Source organism: Phyllostomus discolor, chromosome 10 (genome assembly GCF_004126475.2).
Source record: "Phyllostomus discolor isolate MPI-MPIP mPhyDis1 chromosome 10, mPhyDis1.pri.v3, whole genome shotgun sequence".
Classification (NCBI taxonomy): Eukaryota; Metazoa; Chordata; class Mammalia; order Chiroptera; family Phyllostomidae; genus Phyllostomus; species Phyllostomus discolor.
Genome location: NC_040912.2, coordinates 6,183,067 through 6,210,140, shown reverse-complemented (window position 1 = coordinate 6,210,140; position 27,074 = coordinate 6,183,067). Strand labels below are relative to the sequence as shown.

At 50.5% G+C, this 27,074-nt stretch overlaps 1 protein-coding gene across 2 annotated transcripts; it reads right to left on the bottom strand.

Moving 5' to 3' along the window:
• Positions 1 to 126: 126 nt before the first annotated feature.
• Positions 127 to 27,074, bottom strand: KIAA0895 (KIAA0895 ortholog). Of its 2 annotated transcripts, XM_028525970.2 has the most exons (7): positions 26,753 to 27,074; positions 16,057 to 16,763; positions 10,574 to 10,717; positions 9,785 to 9,917; positions 8,992 to 9,297; positions 6,372 to 6,469; positions 127 to 2,879 (listed from the first exon to the last, which is right to left on the bottom strand). In XM_028525970.2, exons 1-7 carry the CDS (start codon positions 26,775 to 26,777, stop codon positions 2,718 to 2,720), a joined length of 1,575 nt encoding a protein of 524 aa, XP_028381771.2. In that variant the 5' UTR covers positions 26,778 to 27,074; the 3' UTR covers positions 127 to 2,717. The 2 variants fall into 2 exon arrangements, with proteins under 2 accessions (XP_028381771.2, XP_035866301.1); XM_036010408.1 differs by lacking the exon at positions 16,057 to 16,763 and having other exon boundaries at positions 26,753 to 27,070.

Below are 27,074 nucleotides of genomic sequence, written 5' to 3'. Positions count from 1 at the left end.
GAGCACAGGGTGATCTGGCTGGGGAAAGGTGGGGCGTGGCGAAGGGAATCCTTCTCTGTGAATAAATAAGGATAAAAGTGAGTGATGGATGGTCCTTCCAGGAATAACCACACAGACACCCGGAAATACCACAACGAAAATATAATTAGGTTTCCAAAGAACAGAAGTGCACGTGCACATAGATAGCCACATACTCCATTTAAGAACCTCGGTGCCGTTTATTTCTATTACATCTGGACACGAAATGCGCAGAGATTTACAAAACCAACCATACAAATTTCAAACACTTTTACAAAGATGAAAATATAAAGAAATGAAGACTATGGAATTTTGTTTGCAAACAATTTTACTTTGAATCCTGTCTTGTGTGAAAACCAAACAGCTCATCAGAATTTGTGTTTGATACAACCATATGTTAGAATTTCAGTAGACAAAATGGATGAAATCCCAATCATCAATCATCTAGAGCAAATGACTATTATAATGAAAACTAATGTGGTCTTCAATTATTCCCCTAAATATAATGCTGTTATAATTTTCTATGTATTAAAACTTTTATTTACGGGATGAATCTGACATTACAATGCTATTTCAGGAAAGAGAATAAACCTTAATAAAATCTTTAACCCCAACTTTTAAAGCTTAGCTTTTCTGCTAATCTCAAACTATTTTTTGGTTCATTGCTAACTCTTAAAATGTCTTAAGACAGTCGATGTGATTTAAAGTCATCTTTTGTCTGAACAGTGCTCATGTTTTTTGATTGTATATATACTGAGGCAGTAAGGCAAGAAAGTTTTTCCTTTTCCAAATCAGGTAAAGAGAGAACATCTAGCCATTTAAAAATTCAGAACTAGAGTCACGGCAAATAATCCTACCGGCAGGGAATTAAGGCTGCTGTGATTTTCCTTGTCGTTTGGACCAGAATGTAGGAGTAGCAGTGTGATTGCCTACAGATGTTGGATTTACAAGCCTTTGAGCTGAACTCACAGGACAGAAACATTGTCACTTCTGTCTGTACTTCAATTTCAGTTAATAAGACACTGTTTTTTCACAGTCACCTTTGATAAGCTTGGAGGTGAAGTGAGAAAACACTACAGGAAGCTGGAACTGGATGGTTCCGATACAAGACAACAGCGCCTGAGGGGTCAGGAGTCATTGCGCAGGGACTGGTGAGAGTCAGCCCACTGCGCCCGCAGCCCGGAGAGACGCGCAGGCCACGCCCAGGCACATGGCGCCGGTGGGGGCGCCCTCCCCGCTGCCTGGAGCCTGGCCCGCAGCGCCCTGGACCGGAGGCTGGCCCTGCAGGAACCGCCCGGCACTGGTCAGCGTGCGTCCTGCCCGCTGCAGCGTTCTTCTGGAAAGCAAGCCCTTCCGGATGTGTGAACGAGAAATATCTCATAACCTAGCTTGCAAACGATTTCCTGAGGTCCTCTCCTAGCACAAATGTGGACCCGGCTTTGCAGTTACATCTGTCATTAGCACCATATTTAAGCCTGAACTGAGGCAAAGATAAACTTTCAGGTAGCTCTGGGTAGAAAGTACAGTGGCGATTTTGTGTGGGTGGGGTTTTTATTGGTAGGGGGTGGGTCTTTATTCTTCAATTTTATTTGTTAATTTAGAATGCAGTATCTACAGCAGTATTCTTTCTGATCAATAAAATAAGTTGTTTGGAGAACCATTTGATCCCAAGTATATATATGCAAGTATATGTGAAAACTGATAAATTTTAAAGCCAGGTGAGTAAGCTTTTAACAGGAGAAATGTAGCACATAGGAACTCTCATTTTTGAAATTCCAACTATGTCATTATTGGGTTGACGAAGTCGAAAATTTCAGTAACATACGTGGAGCCAATATCACAAAGCTGGTTCATCACACGGCAACGCCCAGGAATTGCATGGGTCAGGGCATGGTCAAGGTTACTGCAGGTGCTACCCAGCCGCTACCCGGCTCCTACAGGAAGTCAGTAGGAGTCTGTCCCGTGTTTGCTCCGCTGAATGAAAGGTGAGTTGCTTCTCTCTTCCCCAACTGTTTTGATTTATGCAGATAAACCTCTCTGGAACTTGTACTTATCATTTGTACAAAGGAACAGAGAGGGAAAGACCCTAAAACTTGGTTAACATTTCGAAGGGGTACACGTGTTTCAGAGAATGAAAACAGAGAACAGTCAGGGGATAACTGGACCAAATGGGACGACTGTCTAATGCAGTTCCCAGGAACGGGTGCGGTGAGATAATGCGTAAAGAAGTGATGACAACGTGTCAAATTGTTCCCCCGCCAACACCACTTTACACACGAGACATAAGAAGCCTTAGACACAGCTAGCTCTGAGGGCAACACAACTCTTTTTTCAGAGGACGGTCATTACCTCGCTTGTGCCGGACGCCCGCCCTCGGAGCCCACCGCCCTGGGGCTCAGCCTCCCGCCGCAGTGGCCTCGGCGCCCGGGCACAGGCCCGGTGCTCAGCGCGCCCGCGGTTCTTCGGAAACGCTCATCCGGAGTATTTCCCTCCGATTCTGGGCGACGTCCCCTCGTGGAAACATTTTTGGGAAACGGTTTAAGGTTTGCACTTCACCTAAAGGTTCAGCGGAATCCTGCTGATCGGCCTCCAGGAAACGCGCGTGAACAGTCTCTCTCCTTTGGTGAGCCGGGTGGTGGGCGGAGCCGCTGCCCAGGAGCCCACGTGGAGTCCCGCGGCTGCGTCCGCAAGGGTGCCGGTCAGCAGATGAGCTCCCTCAGCTCCTGGTCGGTCAGCTCGTTCACCTCCATGATCTTCTCCAGGTGCTCCCTGTAGCGGCCCTGGTCCTGCAGGAAGTGAGGCACCCGCATGTTTTCGGTGACTGCCAGTTCTTTCAGGCGGTCCACGTCCTCGTAGGAGACCTGCGGAGAGGCGGCTGGCTCAGTTTGGGGTGTAAGTGTCACATTTGAAAGAGCAACTTCTCCCCTGGGTAGTGAGGGAAACTCGAAGTATGTGGGCTGTTTTTCAGATTACTTGCATACCCACAAAATAACAAAAAACAAGTGGCTTTGTTCTCTTTACTGTGTTCGATAAAATGTACTTATCTGCCCCTTCATACTAGGACCATCTTTTTAAAGAAGATCAAAAGTCAATATTTGATTTCTTGGACCTACTCAGTCTGTCTAAAAATGATACAACTACACTTACTGTACATGTCAGAGACTCTAAACCTTGACAAATCTCCTCACTAAACCACATGAAAGAGTCAAGAAAATAGCTCAATATAAATACCACATTAATAAATTAGAAAAATCAGGCCAATTATGTACTGGGTACCTATTTCTGTTTAATTTAAAAAATATAATGATTTGTTTTGTGTTAAATTCTCTTGCTTTTATTTTGAATTTTTGTAAGTATTTTTAAAAAATTTCTCTCTCTTTCATTTGCTTGTGTAAGAACTCAACTTTCACAAGTATTTATAAGACATTTAGGGGTGAGACTTTTTAAGTTCTATAAATTATCTTTGCAACTTTAAGTTCTGAAACATGGCTGACTTTATGTTTTTTTTAAGAGTTTATTTACTTTTAGAGATTGGGAAAGGGAGGAGGAAAGGGAGGGGGGGAGAGAGAGCAAGAAACATCAGTGTGTGCGAGTTACATTGACAGGTTGCCTTGCTCCCAACTGGAGACATGGCCTGCAACCTAGGCATGTGCCCTGACCGGGAACCGAACCGGTGACCTTTCCATTTGCAGGCCGGGGTTCAATCCACTGAGCCACACCAGCCAGGGCATGGCTGACTTTAAACACTATTGTTTTCTGATCAATATTCTTCCTGGTTCAGTAGAAAGAGTTTAAGTAAAAGAAATCATGTTTACATTATACCTGTATTTTACTAAGTGATTTAGTTGTTATTAAGATTATTTATTTTACTGAGCATTTATAATGCAACTCAGTATAATGCAAACAGGTCTGTTGCTGCCAGTGGCGTGGTTAGCGCCTCCTGGGCCACCTTCGTCTGTCACAGGAGAGAGGGAGCTGACAGAGCGACACACTGTCAGGGCGGGAGACGCACGTGTGGAGCGGGAACGAAGGGGCGAGGGGGCCCTGGTGACGGGGGAACTCAAGTGCCCTCCTGAGGGGCGCACATGCAACCTGCTCCCCCCGAGAAGGTCTGGGAGCATCAGCGCCCAGGAACCACGAGCACGCTTCGTGCCCACACCTCGTTTTCTCAACGCCGTTTCCCGCTAAAAGGAATCGAGGCTCCCTTGAAGAAGGATCTAGTCTCAGGGTTGGGTAGGAAAAGTAAAAGACGAGCTCAGAACATTTTATATTTTTCCTAAAACACCGGGGAAGCCACTGGAAGAGTTCGGCAAAGAAAGAGGAAGTACATAACAGTGCACAAAGCAAGGGGAGGGAAATGTAACGGAACTCGAAGACCTCTACTTTGCCACCGCCAGCGTGGGAAACGATTTGTGCCAGGACCGTCGGTGGATCTTAAACCCATTCCTTGAAAGGTTAAGAAACATTCACAGGCATCACCCCGCAGATGACTCAGTAATGCCATCAGGGGCAAGGGCCTTTACAGTGCAGCGGCCTGGAAGCAGTAACCAAATCACCCGGGCGGTCACACTCGGCATCACCAGTGATGACAACCAGGCACAGCGACATCGCATGCTCTCTGACGGGATGCAGTGGGGGATGCACGGCTCCCTCACGCCGGGGTCTTGGCCAAATGCTTAACCTGGCTCTGACCACAGGGAAACAATCTGATACCCAGTTTGCGGAAATGTTCAGGAAAACTGTCCTGGATTCTTAAAAACGTCCTGAAGAACAGACAGACTAGGGCAAGGGGCCTGTTATAGACTCAGAGCAATTAAACACCTGAAGACCTGAAACAGGAAAATACACAGGAGAAAACAAAGGCACTAACTTAGGGACCTTGCTCTCGGAGGGGTTCTTGCGAACTCACCCAAAGGCAAGGGAAACAAAGGCGAAAACAAATGAACGGGCCTGCATCAAACTCAAGTCTTCTGCAAGCGAAAGAAACCATCAGCCGAACAAAAAGGCAACCAGCGGGAGGGGAGAAGGTGTTTGCAAACAAGACCTCCAGTAAGGAGCTAATACCCAAAATTATACATAAAGAACTCATGAAATTCAACAACAAAAGAGCAAAGAATCCGATCACAAAATGGGCGAAGGAGCAGAATGGACACCTCCCCAGGGAAGACGTGCAGATGGCCAGCAGATGTACGAGGAGGTGCCCAGCCTCACCACCTGCGGGGGAAAAGCAGATCCAAGCCACAGGGAGATAGCGCCTCCCACGGGTCAGAGCGGCTGCTGTCCATGAGACGAGCAACAGGGCCTGCGGGAAGTGGGGGGGGCAGCAGAGGGAGCCCTCACACACTGCGGGTGGGGGCGTGACCTGGCGCAGCCCCTGTGGGGAGCAGTGTGGGGGCTCCTCAAAAATTAAGAACAGAACTACCATGGGACCCAGCAATCCCTCTCTTGAGTACCTACCCCCCAAATTCGAAAGCACTTACGAAAATGTGCGTACCTCTATGTGCACTGCAGCCGAGACATGGAAACACCCTGAGTTTGCTCTGAGGGGCGACCGGAGGGAGAGGAGGGGGCACATATATAGAACGGGATACGCTCAGCCGCAGAAAAAGATGGACTATTGCTGTTTGCAACTACACGGGGGAGGGGGGGCGTCTGGGGAGCACGACACTAAGTGAAGTCGGTCAGACGGAGAAGGACGAGAACCGTGAGGTTTCCCTTGAGTGTGGGACACGCACGAACAAGCAAACCAAACCAACTCCCGACACAGACAGCCGTGCGGCGGTGACCGCACGGGAGGGGGTTCCAGGGAGGACGGGGTGGGGGTAGAGGGGGCCGAGTCCCTGGGGACAGGAGGGGACTAGGCTCTGGGTGGCGAGCACCCAGTGGAGTGCACAGACGCTGTCGTAGCAAGTCGTGCGCCTGAGGTTTATACAGTGCTGTCAGCCAGTGTCATCCCCATACGTGTCACTAAAACACCAAGTGAGTGGCCCTGGGAAAAGGGGAAAGTGTACGGTCCCGTTAGCATGGTGGCAGAGACCCACTGATGTGCCGGGGTGCTGCATCTACAGAGCACTGTGGAGTGCTTCGGGGGAAACAGCCGAGCATGAAAATAAAACTGTGGAATACGGCCCCAGTTTCTATTCCCCTCTCCACCTCTCACTGCCCACGAAGAAACGTGATTGTTTCCTTAGTTTCTGAGACAGAACCACGCTGCTTCCCTCCTGTCACTGCGTGGAGGACACGCCTCCAGCCCCAGAGCCACAGCAGCCTGGACCCGAGCTGGGCAGGGTGGGGGGGGTGGGGAGAAGGCTGCCCCGGGTCTGCACCCCAGGCCTGCGCCCCGCCTGACTCACCTTGCCCAGGGCGGTCAGCAGGGGGAAGTTGATGGTCTGCCGGTGCCGCAGGATCCGCAGGATGCCGTCCAAGTACACCTGGTCTTTACTGAAACACCCTGGAGGGACCGCAACAGTGTTTACTCTCCGAGGCTCGCAAGAATCACCAAGAATTACACACTAACCCATCCCCTTGACTATGCGACTCAGTCCTGTAATGAAAAAGCAATGTTCCAATTTGCCGCGTTTATTTTTATTTAATTACTATATCTTCATAACATAGCCGCTATATCTGCATATGATCCTGGTCTTTGGAAGCGCCAGGATAATACACAGACCCAGTAGCTTCCCTTTAAGAATTCCTGCTCTGGCCAGCATGGCCCAGGCGGTGGGGTGTCATCCTGCCAACTGAAGGGTCGCCAGTTCGATTCCCGGTCAGGGCACGTGCCTGGCTTGCGGGCTCTGCGCTCTGCTCCCTGTCGGGGTGCTGGCAGAAGGCAAGAAGGCAACCCATCGATGTTTCTCTCCCTCTTTCTCTCTCCTTTCCCCTCTCTCTAAATGTTTAAAATATTTTTTTAAAAAAGAATTCCTTCTTCCCCTAACCCCACTCACTGTAATTAAAACAGCATTCTTTCCCACTCATAAAGAAACGCTGGTGATTTAAACTGCGTGCCTGCCCACGGAGACAACAGGCGCCGGGACTGTGCTCCTGGCCTCTCTTGTCTTCAGAAAAACAAGGATGACAAGGTGCCAGCGATGCCCAGTGGACCGAACAGACTCGGGCTAGGGTTGCTGGTGGACGCAAACACCAGTACACAAAACTGTTGGGAACCAGGGCATTTCACAGCAACTGTCGCCTTGCTGATCATTTAATAATTAAACGGGGGAAAGAAAATGCACTCTTATAGAGAACAGAGCTCACAGCCCCCCCCCACCCCCACCCCCACAATGGGAGGCAGAGGCTGGGTCTCTAACCCTGGAAGAACCTGCCCTCAGGCGGCTCCTGGCAGGACCCGACGCCACGCGTGTAATTTTCTCTGACACTTGTCCACCCCGAGCCTAATCGTGAGGACACCATCAAAGGCATCCAGACTGTGGGCTTCCTTCAACAACAGTGGCCTGTACTGTTGGAAAACAAGTCGCTGTCGTGAAAACCAGAGGCGGGAAGATACTCCGTGTTAACAACAGAGGCTGAGGAGACACAACCACGGGAGGTGATGCGTGCACGGCGGCTGGACCCGGATTTCCTCTAAACAGCCACCAAGGACATCCTGTACCGGCTGGGAAGTCCAACTATCGCGGGCATATTGATGGATGTTGCCAAACTAATGCTCCCTTTCTCAAGTGTGATGATGATATTGTGTTGGGGAGAATTTTTCTCCTTACGAGATGTATGCTCAAGTTTTTAGGGGTGCAATGTCAAGTGTACAACTGACTTGTGAAAAGTCACAGAGCATTCCATCGAGAGAGTGAACACACGGCCCACAGAAACGGGAGAAAATATCTGTAAACCGTGCATCTGACAAGAGGTCCCTGTCTAGAATACAGAAAGAACTCTGAAACCCAACAGCAAAAAGAAAGCCAATTTAAAAATGAGCAAGAGATCTGAGCAATTATGCAAAGATGACATGCAAACAGCCAATAAGCACATCAAAAGATGCTCGTCTGAAGCACAGAAAGAAACCAGCTGCAGAGGGGGCTGTGGAGGCACCGGAGCCTCGCCCCTGCCGGGGGGGGGGGGGGGGGGGGGGGGGGGCAGCTGGGCAGCTGCGCTGGGACACAGCCTGGCGGCTCCTGGAGGGGAAGCTAAGCACAGAGCTACCGCCTGACCCAGCAATTCCCTTCCTAGGTGTTTACCCGAGAGAATTAAAAAACACAAACTTGTTCATAGCAGCATTATTCCTAATAGTCAAAGTGCAGAAACATCCAAATTTCCATAAAGGGGTGAATGGATAAATGAAATTCTCGAATCCATGCAACCGAACATTACTCAGGAATAAAAAGTACTGAAATCCTAACGCCTGCTACGATGTGGGTGAACCTTTAAAATATGCTGAGTGACAGAAGCCAGTCACCAAGAATGACATGCTATCTGGTTCCGTTTATGCGGCATGTCCGAGATGGTCAAACCCATGAAAGTACACTACCGGTCACTCAGAGCTGGGGACAGGGAATGGAGAACGACTATGATGGGGTGCAGGTTTCTCCCTGGGGTGACGAAAACGTTCCGGAAGTAGAAGTCAGTGACGGCTACACAACTCTGTGAATACTCTAAAAACCACCGAGCCGCACATTTCACATCGGTGATTTGTGTGTCATGTGAACAATATCTCAGTAAAGCTGTTTTTAAAGCCAGAGAAAGAAACCACAAATGGCAACGTGTTAGCAACTGGTGAGTCTAGAAGGAGGGTAGGTGAGTGTTCATTCAATCGTCATTTCTGTATTCGTCAGTTTGCAATTTTTCAAGATGAGGTGGAAAAAACGATGCCCGTGAAATGTGGTTTGGGAAAACCAGCACTGACCGACCTTACGTAACGGAGGTTTAACTTTGCGCAGGTCAATGCTTAGAGAACTAGGATGTGACCAAAGCCGATAAACCACCACCCGCAGAGCCCGAAGGCCTCCTTCGGGGGACACCCACCTGGCTGGGAGGTGTCCGTCCAGCCCCTCTTGGCTCGAACGCAGTAGTCCCACCTCGTGTGCGGGTCCGTGACGAACCTCCCGATGTCCTCGAAGAGCTCACAGAACGACATCTGGCCGGCCTGGTGCACGGTGTAGTACAGGAGGGCGGCTCTCCACAGGAAGGGGTCCTTCCTGAACAGGACGCTGTGGATGCTTGCCAGGCCTTCCTCCGTGGGGTTGTTGGGCTTCAGCTCGAGCTTCCTGCGGCCACTCCAGCTGTTCCACGGCTGCTGCAGGTTGTTGACCCCGCGGAAGTAGTGTGTGCCTGCGCGGAGGAGAGGCGCGTGAGCACCAGGAAGGCCGTTCTCGGCGTCCTTCCCCAGGAGGAGCCTCCCAGCAGCTCTAGAACCAAGGCTTTCTCAGTCGGAAGGTTCGTCTTCCGAAGGCTCCCACGTCTCGGCAGAAGGAGTGTGACTTCTGTAGCAGTTTCTTTTTTTTTTTAAATGGAAGAATCATAGACTTGACATTGGAAAAGAATCTCAGAGATCATGGAATTCAATTCCTTCCGTTTAAGGTCAAGGGCCTGAAATCCCCAGGGTTAAATGAGTTTTTAAGGTTAATACAGCCACACAGTGCCCTAAAAATCTAACTTGGAATGAGACCTCGCTCATTGTAGCTTTAGTTCTAGTGCAACCTAACAACTTCATTATTTTTGCCAAACACGACTAAGAAAAACCCATTATAAGAGAACCTTTCTGCGAAGCCGCTTTCAGCTGGCCCGAGAACGAACAGCCGGGAAGGGGCGCCCCTACCTATTTCGTGCCTCAGCATGCCCTCCAGCCAGTGCTCGCGCGCCGTGGAGACGTTGATGGTCAGCGTCGGACACCCGTTGACCACCGTCATCGAGGCTCGGGACAGCAGGTCCTCGGTGAGGTGCACTACGATCTAAGGAGCAACAGGAAACACACAGACACACAAACACACACAAACACACATATACACACACACAATGCAAAGGTAAGAGACATTAATGGCCCCATAAATGGACACTTACTCTTCTGTTTACCCCGCCCTGAATCTCCCAGAAACCAAGATGAAGAAACCCAGGGCCGTCACCTAGACCCTCTGATTCTGAGCTGATGGGAACTCCTGGGCCTGCACTGGACGAAGGCAAAGCAGGCGGCTCTGCCTTCCCGACAGAGAGCGCTGACCTGCCTCCGCTGGGCTCCGACCCCGGCCAGAACGGCGCGCAGGAAGATGCCCAGCAGTGAGCCGACCTCTGCTTTTTCCGAGACTGATCCCAGGACCTGGCTGCTAAGAAGCGGGGCCGCTGGGGCAATCACCAACTTACAACTTCCCACAGGTTATACAGAAGTGGCAGTAAAAAAGGAACTAAACCCAATTCAGTGCAACAGACAATGAGATGTAGAGCACCTGGTCAGGAACCCAGTGACACGTTTAAGGCGCTAAGCGGGGTTAGAGAAACAAACCCTGCGGCAGGCGGCACGTGGCGCTTGCAGAGGGTGCGTGCGCGCCCGTGGCTGAGCAGTGCGCGTGCCCGCGGCCGACCCCTGCGCGCCCTCGTGGGGGGGCGCGCGTACCTCGCCCATGCAGCCTTCCTTCGCCATGTACTTCCTGACGTGGCTCCAGATCCGCGGCTTCGACAGCAGGCTACCGCCCGTGGCCTGTTCGAAGTTTTCGTAACTCCCGTATTTCTCCAAAGTCAGTTCCATAATATTGATAGACTGTAAAAGAGATAGCAAAAGCAAAGTCTCCTGTTACTTCGAGATGAGCAATAAGCCCGTTACATCCTTGTGTGTGACGACCCGGTTCTGTGTTTACTGATTTCCCAGTGAGCACGCAGCGGAGGCACGACGGCTCTCTAGCCCCGGACAGCTCCCGCTCACTCTCCCTCTCGCAGACGCTAGGAAACACCTGGGCAGGTGCTGCGCACACCGCTTCCTGCGCTTGCCCCTCCGGAACCCAGACGCCCCGCCCCGCCGCTGCGCAGTCTCCTGCCGCGGGACCCACGGCGCCGCGACCGTGGCCAGGTGTCCACCCAAGACCCCCCGGAAACAGAGTCCACACGCCCTCTGTGCACACGTGTCCACGGCAGCAGCGCTCATAAAGGCCGAAAAGAAGAAACCACCCAGATGCCTATCAACCGGTCAACAGACAGAGAAAATGCGAGACATGCACACATGGGACATTACTCAACAACAAAAAGCACTGATACACGCCACGACATAAATGAGTCTTGAAGACACTGTGCTAAGTAAAAGCAGCTTGTTACAAAGGACCACATGTTGTATGACTCCATGCATCTGAAATTTCCAGGAGAGGCAAATCCACGGAGGAAGAGACCGCAGACTTGGGGGGGGGGGGGCTAGGACTGGAAGCATGGGGGGGAATGGTGGGTCTTGCCAGTGGGTATAGGGTTTCTCCTTGGGGTGACGAAACACCCCCACATTCGACAGTGGTGCTGTCTGTGTAATTCTAAACACACTGAAAATCACCGACTGCACACTTTCGGCGGGTGGACTTGGGGCATGTGAATTTTGTCCTAATGAAGCTCTCATTTGAAACGGAGTAGTGGCCAAACAGCACTCTGTAACATTTAAACCACTGACCCAGACAGCGAAGAATCTCTACATAGAGCATTCAGCACTGTCTTGGGTAAAACCAACTCCCCGAAAAACCTCAGCATTGTGTTGCAAGATCTGCTTTCGGTCTGCTTGCTGGTTCGGTTCACTGTTCAGCGTTTGGAAATCTGACTGTCCCTCACGAGCCACCTCGAGTCATGCGCTAAAAGATGATCTCCCTTCTCAACTGCGGGCTCCACTCCGTGGAAAACAGTATGCAGTGGGGACACCAGCAGGACAGGAGGCGGGTGAGGCTGGGGTGAGACCAGAAGTCAGAACATCCGGGTTTACATTAGTGCCCTGCCGTTTACTGACCGTGAGATCTTAAGCATGCCATTCATCTTTCTCGGGTTTAGTTTCTTCACTGGCAGAATGGAGATGGAAATCTTTGCCCTACTTACCCCACAGGGTTGTTGTGAGGACAAAATTATATATAATGATAGAGAATAAGAGAGGGGGGGAAGGGAGCCGAGAGAAACTGAATGCACTTGGTAATTATTTCCCATACAACTGTGGACAGTATTTAACTTTTAACAGGATTAAATGCTGGGTTCTAGTTTCAGAATTGAAGATAGTTGGTCTGACCTCCACTCAATCCCCACCCTCCCTTCGTTCCTCCCCTTTGTAGCAGACTCTGCCATCTAGAACTCCTCCACCCCCAAAATACAGCACGGCCCCTGGAGATCACTCCGCCTCGTTGCCTGTGGGAAGGCGGCTGGCGAGACAGCATTGTTAAAAGGATCCATGGCCATTAGGAAGATACCGGATTAAACCAAGTGAAACAAGACTCTTCCAAGCCTCCATCATACTATGTGTGGCGAATCTTGGAGGTGGATAGTTTGTGTTTTCCAACTCACATGGCCCTCCTTCTCACGCAGTATTCCTCGGAACAGCTGGAAAACGCTTAATTCAGTAACTACAAGGTGCACATGCAAACATACATCTTTTTGGTACTTTGACATTCTTAGCACAAAAAGCAAATACTCAGGAAGTTTTTCAGTGGTGGCTACCGCGTCTTGGCCGCACAGGAGGACGCAGGCATTTTGGGTTACTCGGTGGGACCACGAGACCTCCACCGCGCCGACGGGGCCCTGGCACCTCGGCCGCCTGCCCAGGCTCCCCAGCTGCAAGCGGCAGCCGCAGCATAAATTGAGCCGCTGAGCGAGAGACGCCTGGGAGAGGCAACACAAGAGCGATTTTATGTTCCAGTGTTTTAAAAAAACACACTGTGCTGACCCCCCACAACATACACGCAGGCTGAACATGACCCTCGGCCCACAAGCCTGAACCCGCTGTCTATTGAGCGCTTGGCTAAATTTCTACAGTCCCATCAACGAGGACCCTTCGTTCGCTCATTCCTCCACCTCTATGGCCGCCTTCCACTCGCGGCTGCTTCTGCTCACTCTCGTGTTGTAGGATCGAAGTCCCCGTCCGGCCATCGGACTGGCGGAGAGGACGTAGGCATCGACAGGGTTCAGCAGTGCTCCGTGGGGGTGGGAGTCAGGTGCTGTGAGCTCACAGGGAAGGTGAGTACGAGCAGGGACCGGAGGAAACAGAGGGCATCCCACGCAGAAAAGAACGGTATTGTCCAAAGCTCACACTGAACACAAGGCAAAGAAAGTGCAGCACAGGGTTCCGGGGCTGGACAGGCACGGGGGACTCCCTCGTTTATCGCCAAGAACTGGCCAGATTCGGGGACCAGCTGTGATCAACAAGGGCAGTCAACGAGGGTGGAGATAAACGGAATAAGGATGGTCACGGCATCGCACGCACTGTGACAGGTCGCCTGCAGGGGACGCTGGGCGAGCACAGAGCGGACTTTGGAGATACCAGCGCGCGCCAGAGCATGAGAGGGGGAAGGCCCACAGGCTTTTCCTAAGGGTGTGGGGCTGTCCTCCGTTGCCAGGAGCCCTGAAGTTGCAGGAAGGGAAGGGAGGCCATCAGATGTGCACCTTAGAAAGACGCCCCCAGCAGTGTGGCGAGCAGGGGAGACTGAAGCAAAAGTACCTCTGCCGATAATTCAGTTTGCTATAAAACAGACTGCACGCTATGACCAGATAATAATTAAAGAACAAAAATGCTTCAAAAAATCGTCCTCTATGCAGAACACAGGAAACGAACAGACAGATCCGAGACACCCAGTCGGCCTTCAAGGAAGGAGGAAGAGAAACAACTCAGGACCCAGGGAGACGCCACCTGCAGTCCCCCCACCCCTCCTCTGAGTGTCTGCGCCCTGGGGCGGGGGTGGACTGAAGAAGGTGAGGACAGGATGTTTATAAACAGCTTACGCTGCACAGTCCTCCTTCCCCGGCTGCAAGAACTAAAGCCGATATTCAAGCTGCTTGGTAGGAAAGACCCCGTTCAGATAGGAACCTGAGAATGCACTTGGGCAAGTTTTCAAAGGCACATCCACAAAGTGTCCTTTCAGCGAGTCATCAAGGTCGCACCTCTGTCCAAGGACAGCAGACAGTCTGATGGAGTGTCCCCATTCTGACTGTAAGAAGATCTTCCTTGCTAGTTCGGTGAGGAAATCACCCCACTTCTCCAGTCTAATACACAGAATTACTTCGGAATGTACTAAACTCAAAGCAGTCTTTTGAAAAATCTTATATCCTTAGGGTATCTGTGAAAAGTTTGATTTGGCTAAGCAGAAAACTGTGTCACCTAGGGAGGGGTAGACTTTAAAGAAGGCTGGCTGTGTCCTGTTCTCTTTTTTAAGGGTTTTATTTATTTATTTTTAGAGGGAAGGGGAGGGGGGGAGAAAGAGAGGGAGAGAAACATCGATGTGTGAGAGAAACCTCGATTGGCTGCCTCTCACACATGCCCCAACTGGGGACCTGGCCCACAACCCAGGCATGTGCCCTGACAGGGAATCGAACCAACGACCTTTTGGTTCCCAGGCTGGCACTCAATCCACAGAGGGGCACCAGCCACAGTTGTCTTGCTCTGTCCCGTTTGGACAACTTGAGGTCTACCAAGATAAAATACCATCAGTGCTGGTACAACTGAAAATTAGCCTTAAATTTTACATCCAGACATCCTGCTATCAGTACAGGCATCTGATTTCCAATTAAGCTGTTTCTATCAAAAATGAAAAACGAACATGTCTTGCTTTAGAATACAACACTATGTATGTATTTATTGTGCATGTTTTAATACAACAACGTTACCTGTTCCACTTGTGCTAGAAACTCTGAAAGCAGGACACTGTTTTCCGAGGCCCACATTTCACAATCATTGTCATGCTAATCAGTGGCCCCAATACAGCACAATTCATGTTGAGCAGATCTAGTGACTCAGAGGTGGCAACCCGGCAACCTCAGGCACGAAGGTGGCCCCCAGAGAGAGTTTCGTCTGTCTGGACAGCCTTCGTTTGTTTAGCTGAATTAGCCGTCAACATTCACCCATCGGAAGACTTCCTACGGAACTCAGGTGCCCGCTTCTCTCCCTCACGTCGTGGAGATGGACGGAGTGGAAGCTCAGATGAACTGCTCTCTGGTTTCCAGTCTGCTCCTGGGCCCAGCCAGCGCCCCGGGATCGTTTACGACCCCGGCTCAGGCCCTTACAGGCGCCTGAGTTTGTGACCCTTCAGGCACCCTAACCGGACAGTTTGCTGACTAGGGAAGTGCAAACCAGAACGTACTTCCTAACACCATGAAGCTGGTCCACCCAGGCACGTACTTTGAACACCCGAACTCTGCAAATGGAAACGCAATGCCGTGCCGTAGAGTGTGGCTCCTACGCTGTTTCAGCGCAAGAAAGGGCTGCTGCCCAAGTCAGGGTCCTGCCCTCAAAACGGTGAGCAGATTTTGACGTTTACTGCACAAAACTACGTGCCGTGTGTCTGCATTGAGCAATCTGGACTGTGTGCCTCATGCCATTCACATACGACGCGTTAAACTGGAAGACAACTTCTAGATTCTCATTATTTCCTTCTTTACATGAGTGCCTAAATGTTTGCTTGATGATGAACTATGTTAGGAAAGCACAAAAAGTTCATGGGCAAGTATCAAGCCTCAATCCCCCAAATGCCCACAGGGTGGGGGGGAGGGGGCCGGAGCGAGCTGGGGACGTAACACCAGGGGAGCTGAGCCGGCGCCTCCACCCGCGGCCACACGCCGGGACTCCCGAGTGAAGGCCTGGGGCCGGGCTCTGGAGCTAGCTCTCCTCCTAACAGCGTGTCCTCCTGCCGCAGAGCCCGGAAAGCAGATTCCTTACAGAGTTTGGTGAATGCGAAGCAGTTTGCCAAAGGCTCTGCCACTTACCCGGAAGTTTCTTGTCGCATGTAGTAAACATGTCCTGGGCGGGAGTTAACGACAACATGCAAACAGTCAGAGTACCTTTAAATACTTGAAAACATTGTTTTCTTTCTGCGCGATCGCAAGCAGTTGTTTCAGCCGCAGAGACGCGCACCGCTGGCTGCCGTGGAGGCAGCGCCTTACCTGCTTGAGGAACCGGTCGGACACGTGGCTGTGCTTGGCCAGCACGCTGGGCAGGGCGGGGTTGGCGTACTCAAACTGGGGGTTGTACGTGTAGTCGGACTTGAAGAACCTCAGCTTTTCCTTCTCCAAGTTCGTGGGCTTGATAGCGGTCAGTATACAGAACTTCTTCCCAGAAAAGCCATCTCCCTTTTCAAAACTTCTGCACGGCTGCGGCTGCGGCTGCGGCTGCGGCTGCGGCTGTGGCTTTGAAAGGGTGGAGAGATGGCGTCGCTTGACCTTGGGTTTAGGCGGCAGTCCTATGCTGTTCCCTGTGACAGAGATGGCATGCGTGAACTTGGCGGGACTTGACCCGGGACTGGCAACGAAAACCGCGGGCTGCCTCTCCAGGCAGTACCAGGTGCCGCCGCTCATCCCGGGCACCGGGGTCTTCATCTTGCGAAGATCTTTACTGCGAGAAGAGCTGGGGGTCTTGCTGGGTTTTCTGCACCGTTTGGGGCATGCAGATGAGGACTGCTTTTGTGAGTGGTGCTTCTTCTCCTCTTTGCTCTGTAGGAGGACATTGTAACTGCTGGTGCCTGTCGTGAAAATGTCCTTCAGGACGCCGGGAGGTAGGCGTGGGCTGCTTCTTTTGCCATCCAGGACCAAGGCCTCTTCTGCGTGCAGAACGGACTTCTTAGCCAGCTCCTGCTCAGGCCAGTGAAGCTTTTCTGTGTTAGCAAAAAATCAAAGCAAAAGAAACAACAAAGATACCAGATGAAGCAAACTGCTAATTGTAAGTGTTCTGGAGGTTGCGTGAACTTTATAAATTTGCAACGATCTTTAGAAAAGACATTGTAAGTATTAAAAGGGTATATTATGAAACCTCAGGCATGCTAACCATGGTGAGTTCCATTTGGGGGTTTATGTGCTAAATTACCTACAAAAGTCCACAGTTTCAAACCATTTAGATGGCCAAAGCTTAGTCGAGATAATACACATAAATAATCTAAATACTCAATTCTACCAAAGAATGTGGATTTCACAAAAGGATACAGTTTTCAACACTATTACCAACATCAAAGTAAAATCCAAGGCACTTTTGAAGCCAATACAGTCTTGAAATCTGATGTTTATGTAAAGTGACCATCGGTAAAGGAAGGATAACACTGCCTTATTGATCTGAAAAGCCACTTTTAATATTAAATAAATGATACGTGTGTTTAAGCACAATTTAGTAATACCTATCAATATTAATTGGTTAATTTTCTTAATTCTAGGCTATAGGTTAAGGTTAAAGAAAGTCAAGATATTTTTCTTGCCATGTCTGAAAAAAATTACAAGTACTATTACATAGGTGCCAGTATGTCAAATAGCAAATTAAGGAGAGGTCGACTTTGTCTTTAGAGCTCACAAGTGGTTTAAAGAAATAAGGATCGTTTGATATGTTGCTACTCTTGTGCTTTTTTTTAAAAGATTTTATTTATTTTTAGAGAGGGAAGGGAGGGAGGGAGAGAGAGAGAGAGAGAAACATCAATGTGCGGTTGCTGGGGGTCATGGCCTGCAACCCAGGCATGTACCCTGACTGGGAATCGAACCTGCAACACTTTGGTTCAAAGCCTGCGCTCAATCCACTGAGCTACGCCAGCCAGGGCTACTCTTGTGCTTTTTAAGACCCAATTTGCATTCTTTCATTCCACAAACACACGGAACACTACTAACTAGGCACAAGGCTCTGAGAAACATCTGTACTGATACATTGTTCCTGCCTTCAACCAGCTTCTAATCTGGCTCTGAAGGCAAAGCCTTCAAAAGTTATGAAGCTACGAAGCTCTAAATAATACCACGAGGTACAATAGTAAGAAGCTTCACTGTGGAAGGCAGAAGACACAACCGAGACTTCAGAGAAGGAGGAGAGCAATGTGAGGAGAAACAGATGAGATCTCAGGTAGACCCTTAAGAGCTTTCAGGTTCCATTCTAACCTCTCAACATGTCTGAGTCTGCCTTGAATCCTGCTCACCCGAGCTTGACTCCAGCTCGGTCCTACCTAGGAGTCTGACCAAGCCGGCTCGTAAACCTGTTCTGAGTCCTTTCTGCAAATGCAACGCATCGTGATTCTCAACCGGTCTCCTTTTCCAGTTCTCACGGACCGTTATGCCTCGGGTCTCAACCTTTGGCTCCTACCACTGAGGCGAGCTCAATGCCAGCTGACTCGGATGAGTGCCTGCCTTGCCAAGAAACAGACAATTTATTTTACTTTAATGTTTTGAAGATTATTTATCCACGTACATCTGTCATTCAAGACCACAAGTTCAGGGGTCCTCTCTACAATGAGTAGTAACACATAACAGCAGCAGCAGCAGCGGCGGCCACCATTTGCTGACACACGTATGTATAAAGAGCTTGAGATTTCACCCAAAACTGCTTGTGCTGTATCACCTGCACCTCAGAGATGCTAAGTAATTGGTGCCAGGTTTTATGGTGAGCAAGTGCCAAACAGCAAACTGTGGTTTGAGCGCAGGTGTGTCTGGTTACAAAGCCACGCCCATTCTCCTAGGTGTGGTCATTCACTTAGTCGCCCACAGACATTCAGTGTTAAACCGGCTACGTGCACGGCACCCAGAACAGGCGACGCAGTAAGACACGGTGGTCTGAATGACGGGTGTAGGAAGACAGGCCCCAGGACCGTGTCTGAGTCTCCTCTTTCCTTCCAACAGTTGGCACTGTATCTGGGAGACATTGGTGAACATCCACTGAGTGAACGGCAGGACCTTAGGCCACTCTCCGGCCACCGTGGGTGGACAGGGGTCAGTAGTGCTGGGACCACTTCATATTTATATGAGATCACCACATGAGCAGAGCTGTAAAGGGGAAGACCCTCAATCCACAGCTCTCAACCAGAGGCAAACCTCCAACCTCCACGGCAGGGGACCACCAGCACTGTCTGGAGACATGCTGGTGTCACCACTAGGGGGCGCTCCTGCGGGCATCTTGTGGGGGGAGAGAGGTCAGAGATGAGGTCAGACATCCTTCCATGTACAGGAAGGCTCCCACAACAAAAGCATCCATCTAAAATACTGCCAGGGGAGCAAGCCCTGTTCTAAACGTAGGTCCGCAAAGCCCAGAAGTCACAGGGCTTAGGCTGAAGAGACAGCGCCAGGTCGAAAGTGACTAATAATAATCTCTATATCTAAGGTCCTGAAAAAAGTCCTTCTACTCAGCGTTTCCTAGGCCAACATGTGAAATCCGAATCCTGGAGTCTAGAAGACAGTGCAACGTGCAGGGGTTAGATATGCCGTCTGCCGCCTCTCCCGGCCGAGGGGAGAAGCAGGCGCTGGACTGCACAGGGCCGGGTGGAAGGCTGGCTGCACAAAGCAGCTGTTCAGCACGAGTCAAAGACCGGCCAGAAACAAGCAGGACAAACGGAACTTTCACTGCAGGCAGGCAGGCGGGTGGGTGGGGCGGGCGGGTCCCAGTCCCTCGGGTTTCAGACGTAAGCATGGCCACCTGAGAGGCCTGGGGCTGCAGGAACCCAGGCCGGGGAGCTGCAGAGCTCAGGCTGCGGCCCAGGGGACCCCCGAGGACAAGGCCAGTGTCCAGAGAGGCCCAGAGGCGGCCGTGAGGGGAAGGCCGAGATGCGCGGGGAGGGAAAGGGCAGGAGAACCGAGATAAGAATAAGAACGGGGTGTCGCAAGCCTAGAGGGGTCGGGTGAGGACGCTGCACGGCCAGGGAGGTCAGAGGAGGTAACCGGGTTTTCTCGCGGGGTCTTCGCAAGGAAAAGCAGGGAAATGACCACAAACTAATGTCAATGAATAAGACTACCCTGGGGAATTCCTTGTTTTCACGGTTTATTACACTTGTGTTGGTTTTTTTAAAATGAACATTCAATGGAAAAATGCATTCTTTGGTTCCCAGGACTCAGTAGCTCTGTGACCAAAGGGGTGACCTCACAGAGCTCTGCCTTCTGTTCCGTCATCAAACGCCAGTGACCTCCGAACTCATCATTGCGTCACACTAGGACGAGCTACGCTTCAGGATGCTTCCAGAACATCCCACACCATCTGCCAAAACCCTGGAGGAGGGGGTTGGGCTGGGGGAGAGGTGACAGACAGCTTGCGACAGAACCCCTCCCCCAGGGGGTGCCACCTGCACTCAGTTCACTTGCTCATGGTCTACCTGGGGGCTCAGCCTCAGCCCCTCCACAGCTCCCTCTGCCTGCGGGGGGTCAGGTGTGGGAGGTCTGCCTGCGGGGGTGGGGGGGTCAAGTGTGGGAGGGCCCCCGGTGGTGCCCCCGCTAACAAATGGCACTGCTGCCAGAGGCTGCTGTCCCCTGAGGCCCGCAAGCACGGGGCTCCTTCAGACACACACACACACACACACACACACACACACGGGAAGGGTGTTAATGCATCCCTCACAGCCGTCACACCAACCTTATTTCCAGTTGTAAGAAAAGAATTAGAGAGCCTGAAAGTTTTTTTCGTGATTTTTAAATACGACTGTTTAAGAGAAAATGACTTTTAAGCCCGTATAAAAACACGAGCAAAGCCCAGGAAAGAAGGGTTCATCGAAGAACATCCTATTCTAACTCCTTTTTCCTGAACAAGCATGACAGACTTCTTGGGGGAAGTGTAACTCGTTTTCCCTCAGAAAGGAATAAGGTAACTAAAAATGACACTTCCTCATAGTGAAAGTCACTGTACAATGTGACGTGTCAGCCGTCAGCGAGTGGCTTCACGGGAGCCTTGGAGCACAGGAACGTGGCCTGCCGACCAAAGAGATCATTCACCCCGACGGACGGACGGACAGAGGGACAGACGGACGGGACGACCCGTGCTGGGGGGAGGGGGCGAGCAGGGAACAGGACCTTGAAACCAACACTGGGAACCAATGGCCCCGCCCTGGGTGAGCAGGCTGGAATTACCAGCACAATGGAGGCTGCTCTGCACCAGCGCAGGAGCCCAGGGCAGCAGGGCGCTGGCTCCGTTCCCCCTCTCTCAATGACCTCCCTGTGAGAGGAGCCCAATCTCGGGGCCCATCAGGCCTCCCTCCCGCTCCCGGGCCCAAGGAGCGGGGAGTGGGGAGCGGGGAGCAGGGAGCGCTGCACCCGAAACTCTCAGTGAAACTCTCAGCGTTTCACCCGCTGGGAATAGGGGAGGTTTCACAGGGGTCACCAGGTCCCCGGCTGAAAGGAAGGTTACATCACCAGAGACAAAGCCGAATGGAAAATACCATTCAACCCATTTTGACCCACAAGGTGGCGATTTTACGTGGTTCGTTAACACTTATGAAACCTGAGAACTGGGGTTACTTTACACCAAAAACAACGGGTTGCTTGATTACAAACAGAAGAAAAGTCAGAACAAAATCATCCCTGAAGAAGATAAACACTTGTATCAGGAATAATCATCATCTAGCCCTGGCTGGCATAGCTCAGTGGATTGAGCGCGGGCTGCGAACCAAAGTGTCGCAGGTTCAATTCCCAGTCAGGGCACATGCCTGGGTTGCTGGCCACGGCCCCCAGCAACCGCACATTGATGTTTCTCTCTCTCTCTTTCTTTCTCCCTCCCTTCCCTCTCTAAAAATAAATACATAAAATATTTAAAAAATAGAATAATCATCATCTCTTAAGACTCCAATGACGCAATCTCAATCAGCAGCAGAAAGGACGAACGACTACACTGTGGCGTACTTACACAGTAGAACAGTGCATTGCAACGGAAGAGAACACACTGAGGTCGCGAGCAACGATCTAGATGAATCTCAGAGACAACACTGAGCAAACAAAACCTTATCAAAAGAGCACACACTATATAATTCCATTTATATGTCGCTCCCAAACAGGCAAAACTGATGCATGGTATTGCCAGCCAGAATAGGGGTCGTCTCTGAGTGAGGGGCCATAACCTTGAAGGAGGTCCCAAGGTGAGTGCTGGAGATGTCCTACTTCTTGTTCTGGGAGTGGTTACACACGTACCCATTCATCGGGCTACCCGTTTAAGACTGGTGTGCCTCAATAAATGGAAGTTACACCTAGATTTTTTTAAATGGCTTGTAAAAAATTAGTATCTTTGAAAAGAGATTTATTGCCCACTGTCTGCCTTGTAATAGATAAGCTACCAGTTTATCATCTCTACATTCAACAGCCCCCACTGCAGTTCCTCACTGTAAGTTACAAAACAAGAGAAGGAAAGATTCTGCTATTGCAACTGAGAAACACAGCTGTATTTCAGGGTTCCTAAAAATGCCACCGTCCCAGCTAGGGGTACCTCAGTGTTACTCTCTCGGTAACACTGATTCTTCACAATGTGACACTGTTGGGTTTTGGCCAGAAACTATTGACTGTCATTTTTCACAGTTAGAAATACGCAGGGTATTCTATAATGCCAGAAAACGATGCTTGGGGTTGAAAAAAACCAGCATTAAACACCATCTAAAACAACGCTGCACGTGCCGGAGAACACACTCCCCCACGGTTTTCCGTTTAGGACGCAAACAGAACCACACGCCCGAGGTCCCCCGGGTCAGGTCACTCTGCAGCCTGCACAGTGGTCCCAGGGTCAGTCCGCTCGCGCTTCCCTTCGCTCCCCAGTCCCTCGCCCGCCCCACTCCCCAGGCACGGCCCCTCTTTGCACTCTGGCCCCTTGTTCTGAGTGATCTTCCCTCCCCTCTCTGTCAGACTCATTTCCACTGAGCCTTCCGTTCAGCTATCCCTTGTTCAGGGACCCTGTTCTGGGAGGCCCTGGAGAGCACTTGCCACGGCCGCCGTTTCCCCTGAGCTGGCAGGATGGCCTCCCCCAGCCCCGAACGTCCACGGCCCAGTACCACAGAGTGCTGTGGCTGCTCCTGCTCCCTGCTCTGCTCACGAAAAGATGGCCAGAGGGCAGCAAAGGGGAGAAAACAACAGAGAGGAGAGAAAGAACGCAAGACTGGAATGCTGGGGACTGAGAAGCAAACCATACCAGGATGGCACAAAGCATGGACAAGTGGTGATGCTGGAGACGAGCTTTGATTGTGGAGGGTCCTCTGCCGTGGCAGGGCGGGCAGCACCTCTGTGCCCAGGCGTGTCCACCCCGCAGGGCCAAACCCTAGCCTCAAGGAGGCTTTGGTCTCAGGGTTTTTAAACATTCGCCTTTGCTACAAAGGAGCTTCATGACACGACGACGCGTCCATCATTTCTTCCGTCCCATACCAAGAAATGGGCAGAAAGAAATCATCGGTTAACGTAACCTGTTATGACAGCACTTTGCTGGGGCTTCTGCCCCGGGGCTTCGGACAGCACTTTGCTCCTCGTTCAGTGAGCTGGGTGTCGTCTTGTCTCTTTCAGAAACAACATTAGAGTGAAGTATGACCCTTCCAGACCAAAGCTTTTGTAGACTTGCCTGGGGTACAGGGTTAAAAGACGCCCACCTGAGCGCTCCACCAGATCACGTACCACTGCCGTCGAGGGAGGCCTTCCAGCAGGGTCGCATGGGCTCGGTCAGCACTTGAGGTGGCTGTGGCCGGGCTGCGGCCTCCCAGCAGCCGAGAACACGGGTGTGGGTGTGGGAGCGTGGGAGCGGGCTCCTCTGCTCGGAACCTGGACTACCTGTCAGGAGCTGGGACCTTAACCAAGTTACTGCACTTCGCTGTGCTGTGCTTTCTTCCCTGTAAAGTGGGATGATGGACTGCACACGCCCCAGTATCGGTGCCAGGAGCACAGTGGGGACCACGCGCGCAGTTGCTGAGAAGCGTGCTGGTGTGTACGACAGAGAGCAGCCTGCGCTCGTGATCAGTGTCCTCACCAACTTCAGTGCCACAGTCGGATCCCAGGGACAGACTCCATGAAATAATATAAACAGGAAAACACTTAGAGTCATTACATTTAGATTTCCAAGGTAAATTTAACACTGAGTAATTAATTCTACACTCTAGAAGCAATATTGTGTGGTTTTAGTACAATAAACTATCTTCTTTAAACAAGACATGGATGCCCTGGCTGGCATAGCTCAGTGGATTGAGCGCGGGCTGCGAACCAAAGTGTTGCAGGTTCGATTCCTAGTCAGGGCACATGCCTGGGCTGCAGGCCACAGCCCCCAGCAACCACACATTGATGTGTCTGTCTGTCTGTCTGTCTCTTTCTCCCTCCCTTCCTTCTCTAAAAATAAACAAATAAAATCTTGAAAAAAAAAAAGACATGGAGAGGCACAGAAGCCTTTTCTGACTTGATTTCATTTCAAACAGCACGTATAGCACACACATCCTCCTCATGTTAGTTCCTCAGTCGGCAGTTCCACCAGGATGTCATGTTTACATTATATTAAATCACGACCAATAAGTCAAAAGTAGGTAAGATACTATATAGGAAGTGATTTCAGAAACACTTAATTGCTTCAGTCCTGAAATTTTTTAAAAAATCACCTTCTTCTATATTTAGTTATTTTAAAGCTGAACCCCCCCCCCCACATTTCCATCAGCACTGTCACCACAAATAACTAAGTTTTTCTGCTAACCAGGAGAACAGAGAGTTCCTCAGCATCAATAAATAGTGAAGGAATAATGCGGCGGGGGTTGGTGGTGTGTGTGCCATGTTTTCAGCTAAACTCTCTTCATAGAGCTTTGGCCATCCAAATCAGACCTTCAGGTAAGGCAGTGAAATGCCGGGCACGGGGTGCTAAGACTACCATTTTAACTAGTCAAGCAGTATACAAAAGAAATGGAAAAACTATTTTGAAAAGCAAGCTGGTCAATTATTTTTAAAGAGGTTGTACATGTGAGGCTCGAATTGTCTCAAATTCCTACTTGAAACCTTAATGAACTAGGGACTCACGGCCAAATTGTCTGTCTCAAGGCAGTCAGCATACAGAGCTAGACTGATGTGCATGCTGCCATTAAATTATGGGACGGGAGTGGAAGCAAGAGCGCACTTACTATTTTATCAAGTATCTCTCTTCAGACGTCCAATCCTGCATATCACAGACACACAGGAGACCCACAGTGCACTGCCGACCAGCTGGTCAGAACATTCACTTTCTAATACCACCACCACACTTGTATTCTCTCTCCAGGACGATGGCTACACTTTGGGGAAATTATTTTAACTGATTTTACTTCTAACTCGTCATCTAATAACCTTCACTTGACAGAATCTAACTATTTTTTTAAAAGATTTTATTTATTCACTTCCAGAGAGGGAAGGGAGGGAGAGAGAGAGGGAGAGAGAAACATCAATGTGCGGTTGCTGGGGGTCATGGCCTGCAACCCAGGCATGTGCCCTGACTGGGAATCGAACCTGCGACACTTTGGTTTGCAGCCCGCACTCAGTCCACTGAGCTACGCCAGCCAGGGCTAAAATCTAACTATGTTAAGGCCAAGGTTCTCCAATGTGGAGGCGCTGGCAGTGCGATTTTGCACTGCAGGGGACATTTGACAAAGTCTGGACACAGTTTTGGCTGCCACCCTGAGGTGAGGGAGGGACTGCTCTGGGCACCGAGTGACTAGAGGCCAGGGATGCTGCTCAATGTTCTGCAATGCACAGGATGGCCCCCACAACAAAGAACTGTCACTCATTCAACGTTACCAGTGCCAAGGCTGAGACCCCGGCTGCAAGACAAGAGGATGGTATGGTATTTTAAAGTAACTTTCAAATTTTTCATCGTATCTTAAGATGAGAGTAGCATTTACACAAAATCACATTTTAAAAACCTAATGCCAATTTCAGTTGCCTCTTAGATCCTGTAACTAGCTGTCTAGGCTTCCTGTCAATTGTGAAGTATCACAGCAGCGTTGTGGCTGGACACAACCAGCTCCGTATTTTATACCATGCAACATGCACTAGAATAGTATAAAATTAAGATCATAAATATTTGGAAAGGAACTTAATCTTACAATTTAAAAATTCACTGAAAAATGGTCTATTGGGTACGGCAATGCCTTAAAGTAAAAAATCCTGGCCTTGTTTTGACACTGGTGTTAGAATTGGGCATTTCCTTTTCCTCTGTTCTTCGTCTTAATACTGGACTACCGCGGGCCCTGCCTGCAGAAATGTTATACAGAATCAATGCTCGGAACATGGCCTAGAAAATCATTTTCATATTGTATAAGATAATTTTAAAAGATAAATATCCATCGTTATTTTTTTAAAAATAAAGAAGGCAAGTAAACTTTCTGACCTGGGGTCTGAACACCCCTTTTTTACACTTGGCACAGTACATACCAAACTGACCTGTTAAAAATAGAAACTCAAAACGTCCTACTGACGTTTTGATAAAAGCATAAACACAAATAAACAGTATAAACACTGATATAGAGATGTGTTCTTCTGGTTAGCTCTGATTTTTATGAACACTAGACAACTAGATCCTGAAACATTATAATGTCTAACTACATACCTAATATGTTTTGGAACAGAATTTAACAATGTGTGTGAGGCTACATTTGTAGGGCCAGTAATCTGTGTGTTAGAAGTCCTTTCACTGCATTCCACGGGCAAGTGCTTACTGATTAATAGGCTACAAAAGGAAAGGGGGCAGCTTTTCCCCCTCAGCACAGGTTCCCCGAGCACCTCCACCCCTGCAGGGTCCCCGGCGCCGGGTGGAGCGCCCGCGCGCGGAGCCAGCATCTACCGTTACCGCGGCCTCGGCCGTCGGGACCCCGGCCCGCCCCGCACCCGCTGCAAGCTGCCGGGCAGACCTGGGCCGCCCCTGCCAGCCTAGGGGCTGGCCCTTGCCGGCACTCACCCGTCACGCGAATGGACTCCAGCATGGTCCCGCCGACGCTGCGGAAGGTGGGCTCCGCGGGCGCGGGGGTCGAGATCCGGGCGGGCGGCCTCCAGCCTCCGGCCCGGGCCTGAGAAACGAGGGCGCTGGGGAGGGTGCTGTCGGCGACCTGGGGAGGGATAAGGCGTGGAAAGACAGACGGAGAAGTGCGGACAGAGCACGGTGAGCTTCCCTTGCTCTGGCACGCAGGAGACTAAAGGTGCGCACCGCAGCCCTACAGAGGGTAGCAGCGTTTAGAATCCGCGGCTGTGACGTTGCAGCTCCCCCGTTGCTAGGAAACGCT

Excerpts from the sequence above, each read along its gene's own strand:
- KIAA0895 (XM_028525970.2), bottom strand. The coding sequence starts at position 26,777 with ATGCTGGAGTCCATTCGCGTGACGG. Across the intron at positions 9,918-10,573 it reads AGGAAGGCTGCATGGGCGAG|ATCGTAGTGCACCTCACCGA; the intron begins GTACGCGCGCCC and ends GTTGCTCCTTAG. Across the intron at positions 2,880-6,371 it reads TGCTGACCGCCCTGGGCAAG|GTCTCCTACGAGGACGTGGA; the intron begins GTGAGTCAGGCG and ends GCCTCTCCGCAG.